The sequence below is a fragment of the Manis javanica genome, chromosome 12, assembly GCF_040802235.1.
Source record: "Manis javanica isolate MJ-LG chromosome 12, MJ_LKY, whole genome shotgun sequence".
Classification (NCBI taxonomy): Eukaryota; Metazoa; Chordata; class Mammalia; order Pholidota; family Manidae; genus Manis; species Manis javanica.
The window spans coordinates 62,336,094-62,353,192 of record NC_133167.1 but is presented as its reverse complement, the minus strand read 5'-3'; the positions used below and the strand labels follow the sequence as shown (position 1 = coordinate 62,353,192).

Genomic DNA, 17,099 nt, shown 5'->3' with positions numbered 1-17,099 from the left:
CAATACAAGTATAAAAACTAAAACCCAACTGTAAATATGTATGAAGAATAGTACAAAATAAACAGTTACCATGATTTGACAAAGTTTTCTCTTCCCCCCACTTCTACTTTTTAAAAATTTCAACTCTCTTCAGCAAATGACAAATAAAATTGTGATATATTTAAACTGTACAACTTGATGACTTGATATATGTATACACTGTGAAAGGATTCCCACCATCAATTAATACACCCATCACTTCACATATATATGTATATATTTTTTTGATGAGACCGCTTAAGTTCTACTGTCAGTTAATTTGTTATACAATGCAATTTTATCAACCATTGTCACTGTGTTATACATTAGGTCCTCATACCTTATTCAGCTTACAACTGGAAGTTCATACCTTTTTTCCAGTTTCTCACTTCCCCAATCCTCCAGTCCCTGTCAACCACTATTATTCTACTCTCCATGTGTTCAACATATTTTTAGATCCCACATATTAGTAATACCATGTAGTATTTGTCTTTCTCTGTCTAGCTTATTTCACTTGGCACAAAGCCCTCCAAGTTCATCCAAACTGTTGCAAATGGCAGGATTTCCCTCTTTTTTTAGGGTAAGTAATATTCCATTTTGTGTGTGTATGTGTGTGTGTGTGTGTGTGTATGCACACCACATTTTCTCTATTCAACTGTCTGTGGACACATGTTGTTTCTATACCATGGCTATTGTGATAAGGCTGCAATAAACATGAAAGTACAGACACCTCTTTCAGCAACTTTTCATGTACTTGTTGGCCATCTGTATGGTTTCTTTATGGGGAAAAATGTTTCTTCAGGTCCCTTGCCCATTTTTTATTTGGGTTACTTGGGTTTTGTTTTTGGTTTTTTTGCTGAGTTGTATGAGTTTTTTGTATATTTTGGATAGTAATCCCTTATAGGATATGTAGTTTGCAAATATTTTCTCCCATTTGCATGCTGCCTTTTCATTTTGTTGATGGTTTCCTTTGCTGTGCACTTCTCAGTTCTGATGTCATCCCACTTGTTTATTTTTGCTTTTGGTGTCAAATTCAAAAAAATCATTGCTAGAAATATCAAGGAGCTTACCCCTATGTTTTCTTCTAGAGGTTTAAAGTTTCAGGTCTTATGTTCAAATTTTTCATCCATTTTGAGTTAATTTTTCTGTATGGTGCAAGAATCCAGTGTTATTCTTTGGCATATGAATTTCCAGGTTTCTCAGTAACATTTATTGAAGAAACTACCCTTTCTCCATTATATATTCTTGGCTTCTCTGTCAGAAATTAATTGATCATATATGCATGGGTTTATTCCTGGGTACTTTATTCTGCACATTGATGTATGTGTCTGTTTTCATGACAACAACACCATAATGTCTTGAATACCACAGCTTTATTGATAGTTTGAGGAAGTATGATGCTTACATTCTTTTTCAAAATTGCTTTGGCTATTTGGGGTCTTTTGTGGATCCATACAAATTTTTTGATTTTTTTCTATTTTGTGAAAACTGTCATTGGAATTTTGATAGGGATTATGTTGAACCTATAGATTGCTTTAGGTAGACTGGACATTCTAACAATATTAAATTGTTACAATCAATGAACACTGAGTATCTTTGTGTTTCTTTGTGTCTTCTTCAATTGCTTATAGTTCTCAGTGTATAGATCTTTCACTGATTACATTTATTCCTAAGTATTTTATTCTTTTTGCTGTTATTGTAAATTGAATTGCTTTCTTAACTTCTCCTTCTGATAGTTCATTGTCAACGTGTAGATATACAACTGATTTTTGTATAATGATTTTGTACCATGCAACTTCCCAGAATTTATTTATTCTGACATTTTTTTGTATGTGGAGTCTTAAGGGTTTCCTGTATATACTTTCACATCCTCTGCAAACAGAGACAATTACTTTCCAGTTTGATGCCTTTGTATTTCTTTTTCTTGACTAACAGCTCTGGCTAGAACTTCTAGTACTTTTTGAATAAAAGTGGTGAGAGTAGGCATCCTTATCTTGTTCCTGACCTTAGAGGAAAAGCTTTCAGCTTTTCTCTGTTGAATGGGATGTTAGTGGTGGGCCTTTATTATGTTCCATCCACAAGTAATTTGTTAAACATTTTTATCATGAAAGGATGTTGAATTTTCTGAAATGTTTTTCTGCATCTATATCTATTGTAAGATCAGATGGTTTTTATCCTTCATTTTGTTAATGTGGTGTATTACACTTAATGATTTACACATGTTAAACCATCCTTGCATTCCAGGAATAAATCTCATTTGGTCATGGTGTATATCCTTTTAATGTGCTACTGAATTCAGTTTACTAATATTTTGTTGAAGATAGTTGCATCTATCTTCATCAGGGATACTGGCCTAAAATTTTCTTTTCCTATAGTGTCAGGGCAACACAGATTTTATAAAATAAATTCAGAAAAATTGTGTTCTCCTCTGATTGGGGAGGAAGAGTTTGGGAAGGACTGGTATTAATTCTTCTTTAACTGTTTGGTAGCATTCACCAGTGAAGCCATCTTGTATTAGTCTTTTTGTTGTTGGGAGATTTGTGATTACTGATCTGATCTCTTTAGTAGTAATTGGTCTGTTCATATTTTCTATTTCTTCATGATTCAGTCTTGGTAGGTTTTAAAAAGCCAGCTCTTACTTTCATTATCTTTTCTATTATCTTCCTCCTCTTTATTTCATTTATTTCTACTTTGATCTTTGTTATTTCTTTCCTTCTACCAACTTTGGGCCTACTTTATTCTTTTTCTAGATCCTTGAGGTATAAAGGTAGGGTATTTTTCTTTGAGATATTTCTTTTTTCCTAATGTAGGTGTTTATCACTAAAAACTTCCCTCTGAGAAAGGCACTGTATGTACCCCAAGCAGTACTCCACCATACCCCCTTTGTAGTTGTGTTTCCATTTTCATTTGTCTCAAGAAATTTTTTTTCCCCTTGATTTCTTCTATGACCCATTGATTGTTCAGGAGCATGTTATTTTATTCCCACATATTTGTAAATTTTCACTTCTTCTGATTTGATCATTCTCCCTAATTAACTCCATCTTCCTATCACCTCAACTCCAGCCCACACCACCTTTCAAATGAAGTAGGAATTTTTGTTCTTTATTTTAACCTTAAAATATGGTTGAACGTTTTCCCCACAAAAAGGATATTCCTGAACAGCATCAGAAGTAGACACAGGTCTACTCTCTACCATATATATATTTCCCCTTCTTTACTCCCTTTTTCCCTCCTTCATGTCTTTGTATTCTCTTAGAAATATCATGTCTTAGCCTCTCAGAGATATCCAGCGGCAACCATCAACATACTGGCTTATTAATCAGTCTCAGTAATATTAATGTGACTCAGTACTAAAGAATATGTGGACCTTTATATTAAAGACAAGGCAGAATTCTCACTGCAAAAGTAATGTTAGAAGAATAGATTTTCTATTTTTACATTAGGTCAACAGTTGAAGTACTCTTATTTTCCAAGTACACAACACAGTGGTTCAACATCAACAGTTAACTATATTACTAAATCCCCACCCCAACTAGTACAGCTACTATTTGTCAATATAGGAAGATGTTACAGAATCATTGGCTATATTCTCCATGCTGTACTATCATCTCCATAACCAATTTATATTATGATTGAAAATTTTGTGCCTTTTTATCACCTTCACCCTCCCTCTCCACCCACCCACCCTAACTTTCTCCCCATGGTAACCACCAGTCACTTTTGGGATTTATAAGTCTATTGCTATTTTGTTCATTTTGTTTTGTTTTGTTTTGTTTTGTTTTTAGATTCCACAAGTAAAATCATATGGCATTTGTCCTTCTCTGCCTGGCTTATTTCACTAAGCACAATATCCTCTATCTAGGTCCATCAATATTGTTGCAAAAGGCAGGATTTCTTTTTTTTATGACTGAATAATATTCCATTGTGTATATGTACCACTTCTTTATCCATTCAACTACTGGTGGACACACTGGTTGCTCCCATGTCTTGGCTACTATAAATAATTCAGCAATAAACACAGGGGTACATACATCTTTTCGAATCAGGGATTTTGTTTTCTTTGGGTAAATTCTTAGAAGTGGACTTACTGGGTCATATGGTATTTCTATTTTTAGTTTTCTGAGGACTCTCCATACTGCTTTCCACAGTGGTTGCACCAATTTACATTCCCACCAACATTATAGGAGGGTTCCTATTTTGCCACATCCTCCCCAACACTTGCTTTTTCTTGTCTTTTAGATAGTGGCCATTTCAACCGGTCTGAGTGTACAACACACCAGTGGTTCAACTCATTGTGGTTTTGATGTGGAGCATCTTTTCATGTGCTGGTTGGCCATCTGTATTTCTTCTTTGGAAAAATGTCTGTTCAGGTCCTCCAGCCATTTTTTAATTGGGTCATTTAATTTTGGTGTTGAAGTGTATGACTTCTTTATATATTTCTGATGTTAACCTCTTATCAGATAAATCATGAAACAATTTATGAACATATTCTCCCATACTGTAGGTTGAATTTTTGTTCTGTTGATGGTATCCTCTCTTGTACAAAAGCTTGTAACACCAGGCACAATAATACCAGTTATTGAAGAGACTGTCTTTTACCCATTGTATATTCATGGCTGTTTTACTGTATATTAATTGACCATATATACATGGGTTTATTTCTGGGCTCTCTATTCTGTTCCACTGATATATGAGTCTATTCTTGTACCAGTACCATACCATGATTACTGTAGCATTGTGGTATAGCTTGAAGTCAGGAAGCATAATACTTCTAGCTTTGTTCTTCTTTCTCAGGATGGCTTTGGCTATTCAGGGTCTTTTGTGGTTGCTCATGAATTTTAGGATTATTTGCTCTAGTTGAAAAATGCTACTGCTATTTTGATAGGGATTGCACTGAATGTGTAAATTGCTCTGGGCAGGGTACCATTTGACAATATCAATTTTTCCTATCCATGAGCATGGGATTGGTTTCCATTTATTTGTGTGTTTAATTTCTCTCTTGAGTGTCTTATAGTTTTCAGAGTACAGGCCTTTTATCTCCTTCATTAGGTTTGTTCCTAGGTATTTTATTATTTTTGATGCAATTGCAAATGGAGTTGTTTTCCTGATTTCTCTTTCTGCTAGTTCATCGTTAGTATATAGGGATGCAACAGATTTACATGTATTAATTTTGTATCCTGCCACTTTGCTGAATTCAATTATTAGTTCCAATAGTTTTTTGGTGGAGTCTTTAGGATTTTCTATGTATAATATTATATCATCTGCAAATAGTTACAGTTTAACTTCTTCCTTACCAATTTGGATGCTTTTCATCTCTTTATGTTGTCTGATTGCTGCGGCTAGGACCTCCAGTACTATGTTGAGTAAAAGTGGTGAGAGTGGGCATCCTTGTCTTGCTCCCAATATCAGAGGAAAAGCTTTCAGCTTTTCACTGTTAAATATAATGTTGGCTGTGGATTTCTCATATATGGCCTTTATTATATTGAGGTATGTGCCATCTATAAGCATTTTGTTGAGTTTTTAACATGAATAGATGTTAAATTTTGTCAAATGCTTTTTCAGCATCTATTAAGATTATCATACAGTTTTTATCCTTTTTGTAATTTGTGGTGTATGATATTGACTAATTTGCAAATATTGTACCATCCTTGCATCCTTGAAATAAATCCCACTTGATCATGATGGATGATCATTTTTGTTGTATTTCTGAATTCAGTTTGCTAATATTTTGTTAAGGATTTTTGCATCTATGTTCATCAGCAATATTGGTCTGTAATTTTCTTTTTTGTGGTGTGTTTGTCTGGTTTTGGTATTAGAGTGACGCTGACTTCATAGAATGAGTTTAGAATTCTCTCTTCTACTTTTTGGAATACTTTAAGAAGAATGGGTATTAGCTCTACTTTAAATGTTTGGTAGAATTCAATTGTGAAGCCATCTGATCCTGGTGGACTTTTATTAGGAGTTTTTCGATTACTAATTAAATTTTGTTACTGGTATTGAGTCTGTTCAGATTTTGTTTCTTCCTGGGTCAGTCTTGGAAGGCTGTATTTTTCTAGGAATTGTCTGTTTCTTCTAGATTGTCCAATTTTTTGGCATATAATTTTTCATGGAATTCTCTAATAATTCTTTGTAGTTCTGTGGTATTTGTTCTGACTTGCTTTTTTCATTCCTGATTTTGTTTATTTTTGTACTCCCTCTTTTTTTCTTGATTAGTATGGCTAGGGGGTTCCCTATTTTGTCTATTTTCTCAAAGAACCAACTCTTGGTTCATTGATTTTTTTTTTCTCTTATATTATTCTTCTCTATTTCATTTACTTCTGCTCTGATCTTTATTATGTGCCTCCCTCTAGTAACTTTTGGATTCATTTTTTCTTCATTTTCTAGTTTCTTTAATGGTAAATCTAGACTATTTGGTATTATTGTTTCTTGAGGTAGGTTTGTATTGCTATGTACTTCCCTCTTAGAACTGCTTTTGCGATGTCCCATAAATTTTGCACTGTTGTATTTTTATTTCCATGTGTCTCCATGTATTGCTTGATTTCTGTTTTAATTTGTTCATTGACCCATTGATTATTTAGGAGCATGTTGTTTAGCCTCCATGTGTTTATGAGGTTGTTTTCTTCATGTAATTTACTTCTAGTTTCATACTATTGTGGTTGCCTGAAACAATTACAATCTTTTTTAATTTATTGAGGCTTTTTGTGGCCTCATATGTGATCTATTCTGAAGAATGTCTCTTACATGTCTTTCAAAGATATATATTTGAGGTATCACAGATCAAACAACAGTGTATGGGACTGGCTTTCAAATTATGCACTGCGGGAAGAGTGGAGAGTATAGATAAAGCAAGATTGGCCAATAGTTCATAATTGTTGAAGTTGGTTGATGGATACATGGGGGTTCATTATACTGTTGTATTTTTAAATATAGTTACAGTCTTTCAAAACAAAAATATAAAAAATTAAAATTAAGGACTTCAAAATGAGAAGCAAAACAAATAAAAGAAGTTTCATATATAAAGCTCCCATTTTATGCAGTATAATTAATACCAGGGTAGAATGGATATTGTAAAATATCTTCTTTAAATGAAAGAAACCAACAATGAGAGCAAGTCCTCTTTACAGAAATCTTTCAAGTATGGGCATTTTACAAGGTCAGACAGCTAGGCACTAAACAGTGAAAGTGTTAGAATAAGCACTGCACTTTACAAACAGCTATAGCTAAAGGATATAGTTTTATGTGACAATGCTCATAAGGAAAAACAATACTCTAGGCTTATAAAAAATAAAATAAAGATTCTCTAAAAAGATACTTCACCTGAAAAGATACAATATTTTAAAGGATAAAAATAAATCCGCTTCTGGAATCAAAGGGTAGGTAGGGGAACTGAGGGAAAGGGAAAAGAATGGAAGTTTGCTAAAGCTAAAGATCTTATGCACTTGGAAATGTGTTTCATCTAACTGTGAGGTAAAAATAGCAGAGCTTCAGAAATAGTGGCTTTCTATAGACTGAGCTACTGGTACATTTAACTCTGCTGTTTTCCAAAACTCTACTCTCCATTACAATCACAGCAAAAAACTTAAAAACAAAACAAAATAGAAACTCAAGGACTAAGAAAACAGAAAGGAGAAGATAGCAACTATTTTTTAAGATTAGACAGCAGAAGGGCAAGTGACAAATGACTCAGTATGCCCAAGAAAATTGGTAGAGAAAGCCAAAAAAACAGACAGCTGACCCCCTACACTTCCCCAGCAAGTGATTTTGGGATGGGCTTTCACCTGGAGGTAAAACTGAAACCTGGTGGCTTAGATGGCAGTCCGTTTAAAAAGTAGTTACCTGTCTTACTGCACCATAGTGAGGCCTCTGGCCCTTTCTCAACCCTGGCAAAAGACTAGAGCTCACTGCCTGAAGAGTTTAACAGATTATCTCTGGAGTAGGGAAGAACAGCACAGTTGAAGAGGTAATTAACTGAAAATCCATCTCCATATTGAATGCTGATACCTACAACCCTCTTGTCTTACTCAGCAACCAGAATATCAAAAGCCAGATCTAATATACCAGATGGGAGGTCACATGATTATTATGATTCCCCAACCCAAAGGAAAAGATCTGAACATAAAGACCTTAGAGGGTCCCTGTAGGGAAAATTGAAGTTCCTATGGCCAGGATCCTCACCTGAATGTAAATTACTTGATGATGTAATCGGCCTACTGCTAGGCTACTGCTTCCACACCTGTAGGCAGTAAGTCACTATTGACTGAGTCACTATAAAAGTGCTCTGGGTGGAGGCAGAGATGAAGGAGGATTATGGACCTGCAGACTGTTGGATGCAGAAGTAATTCCAGTGCTCGATCTATCATGGGGAGAATAAAGCTGGGTAATAAACTCTTTCACCCCAAGAACGTTCCATTGTTATTGCTCGGTCTCACTGAATCCATAGTGAACTTGACCAGGGCTGACACTCATTGGCAAGACGGTCCCAAATAAAATAGCCCAGCCAGTGAACTTTATAATAAGGTCCAGAGTTATTAAGTCCTATCATGAACTGAAAGCTCCAAAGAAGCTTCAATCCTAAATCTGAGCAGAGGACCGAGGACCAAGGACCACAAGTCATAGGAGAAAAGCCATTGACATGAAAAACAGAGACCCAAGCAAAGAGAAAGATACTTGGAGGAAACAGACATTCTTCAGGAAGAAGAAAAGTTTTTAGAAAACAAAAACAAAAACCCTGTCTTTAAAATCTTTGGAGAAGTGAGAGAAAATAATACATATATGAAAGAAGAACAGAATACTATTCCTTAAAAAGGAATATTCAGAAAACCTAAAAGAACTCAAAACTTAGAAATACAGTTAAAATTAAAAAGAAGGTTTAGAAGGAAAGTAAGAGAGAAAAGAAAACTAAAGGATCATTCACTTACTAGATTTAAATAGTTCTAGAAAGGAAGAAAATATAATTAAAGAAGTAATAAGAATATTTTCAAGAATTGAAGGACAGAAGATTTCAAATGAAAAGAGCCCACTGAATGCCCAACACAATGAATAAAAAATGAGCTCCCACCAAGGAATATCACCATGAAATTTTAAAACACTGAAGTAAAAAAATCTTAAAACCCTCCAGAGTAAAAAAAATGTTTCAAAACAGAATGAGAATGGCACTGAACTTCTCAGTGGCAACAGTGGAAGCTAGAAACAAAAGAGAAATGTTTTCAAAGTTAGGAATGTCTTGCCAATGGGTTTCAGCCCCAGGCAAGTTCGCTATGGATTCAGTGTGACCAAAGAAAATGACAGCAAAACGTTCCTGGGGTGAAAGGGTAATACCCAATTTTATTCTCACAGTGGCAGGTCAGTCACTAAAATCCCGTTCACTCAGAGCAAGTCTGTATGCAGCAAGCTGGTCTCTGCCTCTGGGCCTCTCTGCCTGCACAGGCATCCCGCAGTCATCCCACACAGCCGTCCTCTGGGTCTCTCTGCACAGTCATCCCACACAGCCGTCCTCTGGGCCTCTGTCCTTGGCACTGCCACCTCCAGCCTCTGCTCTGCTCTCCTGCAGCCTTGGAGGCCTGCCACCGTCACCCGCAGAGCACTGGGTGGAGCTCCTTTTATAGAGTAAACAGCCATGTATTGCCCACAGGTGTGCAGTGAGCTAGCCAACCAGGGCCACAGGAATTCTCATTTTATCCACAGGAAGAAAATTTAATTCCCACTAGAACTCTGTACCTAGCCAAACTAAGTGTAATGATAGAGAAGAGGTTTTCAGATATGAAAAGTCTCACAAAAAACTATTGTACTTTCCTCAGGAAGCCCTTTCAGGAAGTATTCCACCAAGAAGAAATAAACTGTAATAAAGTAAGACATGAAATCCAGTGAACAGGAGATTCAATGTAACAGAAAGGCAAATGGGTTCCCCAGGATAAAAGTGAAGGGAGATCACAGACTAACAACTATGCAACAGGTACAATGTCCATCCCCCAAATATGAAGCAGGTCAGAAAGTTCTAGGAAAAATGTGCAAAGGCTGTGGAAAAGAGTCTGGTGATTCCTCAAAAAGTTAAACATAAAATTACTGTATGACCCAGCAATTCCATTTCTAGGGATATACTCAAAAGATCTGAAAACAGGTATTCAAACAAGTACTTGTACACCAGTGTTCACAACAGCACTATTCACAGCAGCCAAAAGATGAGAACCCACATGTCTGTCAACTAATGAATGTCTAGACAAAATATAGTATATCCACATATGGAATATTATTGAGCCATTAAAAAAGAATGGAGTACTAATACATGAATAATCCTTGAAAACCTTATGCTAAGAGAAAAAAGGCAGATACAAAATATCATATCATATGATTCCATTTACAGTAGTCTCCCCTTTATCTGTGGGGGATATATTTCAAGATACCCAGTATGGATGCCTGGAACCACAGATAGTACTGAGCCCTACATAAACTCTATTTTGCCTCTACATGCATACCTATGATAAAGCTGTTTATAAACTAGCTCCAGTAAGAGATTAACAACAATAAAATGAAAGAATTACAACAATATAGTATAATGAAAACTATGAGAATGTGTTCTAAGTATCATACAGCAACGTACTCACCCTTCTTCTTGTGATGATGTGAGATGACAAAATGCCTACGTGATGAGATGAGACAAGGGGAGTGACACAGCACTAGACTACTGCTGACCTTCTGATGCTATGTCAGAGGAGACCTTTGGCTCCTGGAGTGAGGCTGACCACAGGTAACTGAAACCGCGGAAAGCGAAACCGCGGATGAGTGGGGATGACTGTATATGCAATATCCAGCACAGGTAAATCCAGGGAGACAGAAAGTAGACTGGTGGTTGCCAGGTTTGGGAGAGAGGCAGGAATGGGGAGTGACTGTTACTGGGCACTGATTTTCTTCTGGAGCAATGAAAGGTTTTGGAATTAGAGGTGATAGCTGCACAACACTGTGTACATTAAATGCCACTCAATTGTGCACTTATACAGGGTTAATTTTATAGGAAGTGAATTTTACCTCAATTTTTTTTAAAGAGAAAGAAAGCTCCTGGAGAGCTCCAAGAAGATGGAACTGATAGCATCTAATATATTTTAAACATATTAAAATGAGATTTTAGTAACTGAAGCAAAATTTGAGAATGAATTACTATTAATATATAGAAAATGAAACAAGAAAAACTAGAAACTCTAAGTAATCATTTTAGTCATGTATAGTGTCTATAAAATTATAGTAACTCAAATACAATTACTGACCCAAGCAGAATCATGACATAATTACACGGAGGTGGGGACAGAAAATGCCCTACTCTGTGATAGAGAAGGAGAGGTGAAGGAACTAGCTTCACCTAGTTGAAATTCAATAAAAAATATCCAAAAGTAAAAAACTGAAAAGTAGAAGCACCAGCACAAGTCTAATATTTAAAGCTATGGAAGTAAACACTGAAGGAAACAAGTAGAAGGGTTTAAAGAAGTTATCTCTGAGAGTGGGAAATGAAAAATGGGGGTGAAATGCCTCAGAGAATTGTTACTTTTTGTAATAAACTTAATAAAACCAAAAGAGAAGGAGGTGGAGGAGGAACGGCATATTTACACCAGTTATGAAACCTATGCTTACCTGGAGAAACTGGGTGAATTCTGTGTAGTTAAGATGCTTCTTCCGATTATGCCCAAAATGCAGTCGGATAAATTCACAGTCCCAGTTAAAAGGGATATGATGATGAATAATAGTCTGTCCAAAAATTTCTTTGACATTTTCTTAAAAGGGAAAACAAAAATAAATAAATTATATCTGGAATAAGTAGTTTAGTCCACTGCAAAGTTCCTACAGAAAAAAATTAAGAGAAATTTTTTAAGTCAATATTATCTGCTCCTATTAAGATTAGCTGCAATTTTTTGTGCCCAGAAACCCATGCACAGGAACACAATTGATACAAAATATAATTTTACACTTAAGATTGTGTACCATTACATATAAGGCCATGAGATTCTTAATTTCTCTTGATTTAATTTTAATTAGGAAGTGATTTATATCTTGCACTATAAATGGCTGCTACTTTGCATTCCAGTATAAAATCAATACTGTTTTCCCAGTTCCTCAAGGAGTCGAATTAAGCCCTTTATCAGAAGCATGAATACCTAAATTACAGTACAAGGCAATATTTGTCATACTAAGTATGGTTTGATTGAGGCTTGATTATTACATTCACACTAGTCTGAGTATGTCTATTGAAGATAGGTATAAGAAATACTACCAAAAGCGTATTATTAGCTCAGCAGCAAGCACCTTATTAAAAGCTTCTGATATTGTCAAAAATATGGTCTTGACACAAAGCTTCAAAATCCCCATAAAAACCATGATTATTAGTCTCAACTATTAAAATGTTTTAAGATAAATGAAATTAGTGATTCACTTTTAAATAAAGTACCAAACACAGTACACTAACTTTTATATAGGAACCAATCATGGTGTAAGCATGCCAGACCCTCTGACAGCTTGTCTTCATGCACTGTCATTCACTTTCTTACACATTTCTACACTTACTATAAAAGTCAATTCACAAATGACTGGTACTTTAACAAGCATAGACTGGATAGACAATTTAGAAGCTCATGCCAAAAAAAAAAAATTAAGAAATTAAGAAAGCAGGAAGCCTGTTTTACTGATGTCTTAAGAACAAAATTATTTTCAAATTTAAGCCAATTATATTAGTGAAAAGGTTTTACCATCAATAGCTATAAATTATACTAAAGAATTAGTAAATACAAGTTTAATGCTTTATAATCTCCAACTAAGGTATTTTCTCTAATTTCTGCAAATTCTTTGAGCAAGATATGGATCTGATATTAATGGTTTAATGGATTCCCTTCAGTTTTACATCTTTTTTTCTGGATAAAAGCATTGCTATGGTGTGTGTGTGTGAATCCTAACTAGAGATCCTACCTGCCTGGGCTCAGTACATCAGCTCTGAATAGGGCACAACAATCAGTAAGTTGCAAGAAGGCACTGGATGTCACTGGCGAGATGGGATTCTCGTCTTTTCTTTCAAATGGAAGGGAGCATTTTTTCTTCCCTAAGTCGCAACAGTACTTCAGAGTTTTCAAACCATGTCAAATTATTTTCACCTTCCATAAACACAAATTAAGTAAATGGAATTTTGTTTCTAAAAGCAAAGAATTAACTCAATAGCAATACATGGGATCTTGTCTTCTAATCAACAAAAGATTACCCTTAAATCTATATGAAACATCAACAAGTTATAAAATGTTAGTTTATGGTAATATTAAATTAATATACATGGATTAATTCATATTAATTAAAATAATGGGTTGCAAAAAATAGAGCTAAAAATATGGCAGATCAATAATTTTTTAGGATTCTAATTTAGTCACTTCTATTCCAAATTAGATTTCTTATTTGAAAATCCTAACAAGGTGTTAGACTAAGCAAACATGAAGAAATTTTAAAAGCCAAATAGGACAACTTAAATTACTACATACATTTAATTTAGTAATATTAAGATTATTAAAGGAATAAATTATTTTATGATAACCTTTATTTTAAAGATCACAACTTCTAAAACTCAACTACTTGATAAAAAACATACATATTGCTACCTAGATACATTTTATATAATCGTAGAACAGAATTCTCTTTATATGAAACATCAGAATCTTTATATGAAAACATCAGAATCTCAAGTGTGAAACTATGGAAATTTTAATTAACTATGAAAATTGCTTTCTATAACAAAAGGGATATTTATAAACAAAAAATACAATGTATAGTTTGCATTCAGAAAAATAGCTCCCTAATACCCTAACTAAAAGCCTATTTTGTAAACTTCCTAGCTACCTTTAAATAAGATCTCAGAATATCTTTGAAACAAATGATGGCCTAAATTATTCAGTAATCTCCCCAAATATTGAAGGGTCATTTTCCATGAGTATATATTTGAACATTTCCTACTTCTCCCAAAGTGGTCAGTTGACAACTTTGCATATGGTTTTATTATGACCATTATTATATACTGTGGTTTATTCACTACCTCCATGCTTCTAATCATTTTAACCATGTCACAGGCTACAATTGAGTTTCTAGGACTAACAAAATTTCAAACCTACTTCAGTACCTCTTGATGTACCCTCCTGATATCCTGTTGTTATTTCCACTACCAACTGCCTAAGGCTAACTCGGAAAGCTTATAGAAACAATTAGTCCAACCATTGTTTTGAAAACCAATTCATAACTATCACTTTACTTATACCAGGGTGTGCTTATCAAAAAAAGTTGTACAAAAGCTCCAGGACTGAAGAGCCTATAATTTTGTGAGGCAATAGCTCAAATAGCTGATGTTTTTCTTATCTTACCCAGTTTCATCAGGTTCTGCATGACATGAAAGGCAACCCTAGTAATCTCAAATATACCCAATACAGCTAACTGAAACTGCTTAGCAAGTTTTCCCCCAGAGAGAATCCCGTCTTTCCAGTGGCAAACAAGGGTCTTTAGCTCTAAACAGTACTCCTTGGAGTGCTATTTCAGTGGCTGTATTTCTGGCCTGGATGAAACGAATATGGCAGTCACATCTTACTGGCAGCATGATTATGATCTTGTGTTTTGTACTAGGTTGGCATGCTAAGAGAAATAGGAATCCATTCGTTTTCTGACATATAGAAAACAATAGACCACTTTTTCACTTCCTGCAGAGCATGGGCTTAGAAAAGTGATGTTTTAATTCTTTTCAGAAGGGAACTGGGGCAAGATACAAAAGTAGCCTGTCATTATGTTCTCTTTGCTCAAAGGAGAGGAGCACAATGATTTGTCAAGGCGGCAGGTAATGGTCACAACTATGATTAAGTTAAAATGTTCACAGATGTGTAACATTAGTCAGTTTAGCTCTATCAGTCACTTATGATGATTGGACTAGATGAAATACACACTGAAGCAAATACATTAGGTAAATACGTCTTAATAGAGATTGTAATTTCCCCAGAAGCCCACACTGTGTCTCCCCAGCTCATCCACCCTCACCCTTCCCCTGGTCCTTATGGGAGCTTCCTACTGGTCTGGTTCACCTTTCTGCAGTACAAAATTACCTCTGACCGGGGCTGGCACTCTTCTCCAAGACTGCCGCCATGCCTGCTCCATGAATGAGCCTGGAAGGAGCTGCTGTACCAACGGTGTGGCCAGAGAACTCCTCCTGTAGGTATACAAGCCATCAGCCCTGTGACACAGCCCACCTACCATCAGCCCACGACATCCTGATTCCGGGATTCCAGCCCAGCAGGAGCCACTGCTTCCGACTTAAAGGCTTGAGACCAAGCATGTTTTACTGTGAGGGGGAAAAAGTCCTCAACAGCTGAGTTTCACCTGCATGGTTCTTAAAGTGAAGTCAAAGAGGCTTTTAGAAGGACTTCCACTATGAACAGTGAATATCCTTAAGTGTAACTGAACAAAAACAATGGCAAGACTTGTAGAAGTAAAGAGTTTTTCAGTGAAGAAAAATTTAGGGGGAAAGAAGAGGAACAACTAAGAGACCAAAAAAAGAAAACAAAAGGAAACAAGCAACAACAAAAAAAGATTGATATCCCCCTCTAGGAGGACGTCCCAGCAGGTGTGGCACGTCGACTCTGGCCGACTTCTAGGCTTTACTTCCAGCTGGGCCAGTAGCTTCATGGGCGACCACCTGCGTCTCTGCAGGCAGGCACTTCTGCTAACCCTTTACCTACCTCCAGAAGGGACTACTGCACAATCAGCCAATAGAGCAGTCCTGCTGCCAAATTCATGTAAAGGCCCATTTCTCAGGTAAGGTGAGTTTACATTGAAAGGGCATCTGTTACTAAAGAAATGAATGCTGCACAATCTATCACCAAATGGCATCAGAACTGACACCATATCCTTTTTTTACCTCAAACTCTAAGCTAGTTCAGTAATCTTGAGTATTACTATGACCTTTTCTGTGATATCTGAAAGGAGTCTCACAAATTCTTCCTGATTTAATTTGAATGCCCAGGTCAAGCTCTAATTCTTACCAGATCAAACTAGATATTTATTACCATTGGAATGTCATATTATTCAATGTCTAGAGCTTTGTTTCCACTGACATAAGGTACAACATTTTTCATACACAGACTTCCATTTCCTGAACCTCTTAATAATAGCAATGATCATGCCTACATCACCCCAATCAATTCTTCCATTTAGGGAAAAAGAGTGCATTTTAGAGGCACAATCAGAAGAAAATTTATTTGCCATACATAATGATGGCCAAACATAATACAAAATCAAAAGAAATCCCTGCTTTTTGAGGGTTCTACAGTCAGAGAATGACGATATACCTTTGGAATAGGTCACGTGGAGAGTTGCCATTTCCTAGGCAAACACTTTGGAACCCAATGTTGATGAGATTTTAATAAGAAACTTGGAATATATGACATGTTTTATATTCATTTGTTAATTAATAGATAAGAGATTGGGTTTCATTTTGTTTTGTTTTGTTTTAAAATGATTATATCTTTGTTAAAACAAAAGGCTTTTATTATTTTTAATTTGGGACAAATCTATAGCAGCTATTGACAACACAATGTAGTATAACTGGTTATCTAGGTTACCTCAGCCTAATTCTACCAAACAGAATACCCAATACACTCGTGGATAACATTGAGACCAAGGGAAGTGTACATTGTTTCTAGCACACACCAGTCATGCAATGGCCTTTATAAGGCTCATGCCACCAGGCAGTAACAGATATACAAGCCATTAAAAGTAATTATCCACAGCATGCATTAGAAGTTTTATTAAAGGAACATTAAAGAGGAAACTAATGGTTTCATTCACTCCTTTAAAAACTCCAGAACCCTCTCCTGAGCTTGTATATTCTGAAATAGATTGCCAAGGTCTCAAAGTAAGCCCTTTCCCTGAGAGTAGAAGCATCTCCAATAATGAAAAAAAAAAACTTGTCCAGCCCTCAAGTACATGTTGTTCAATACTGCTACTTATATAAACACGTACAAAGATGCACACAATTCAAATATATAATTTGATGTGTATAAAAAGCATATCTAAAAAAACAAAAGCAC

The 17,099-nt window shown here is 35.6% G+C and overlaps 1 protein-coding gene across 3 annotated transcripts in view; it reads right to left on the bottom strand.

Moving 5' to 3' along the window:
* Positions 1-17,099, bottom strand: part of SLC25A12 (solute carrier family 25 member 12) — an 88,716-nt gene that overhangs the window by 45,248 nt on the left and 26,369 nt on the right. For 2 of the 3 annotated variants that reach the window (XM_017655970.3, XM_017655972.3), the window contains exon 5: positions 11,638-11,777. In XM_017655970.3, the coding sequence (XP_017511459.1) occupies positions 11,638-11,777 (140 nt within the window). Of the gene's footprint in view, positions 1-11,637; positions 11,778-15,116; positions 15,221-17,099 lie in introns of all 3 variants that reach the window. The other variant, XM_017655971.3, reaches the window with a different exon arrangement.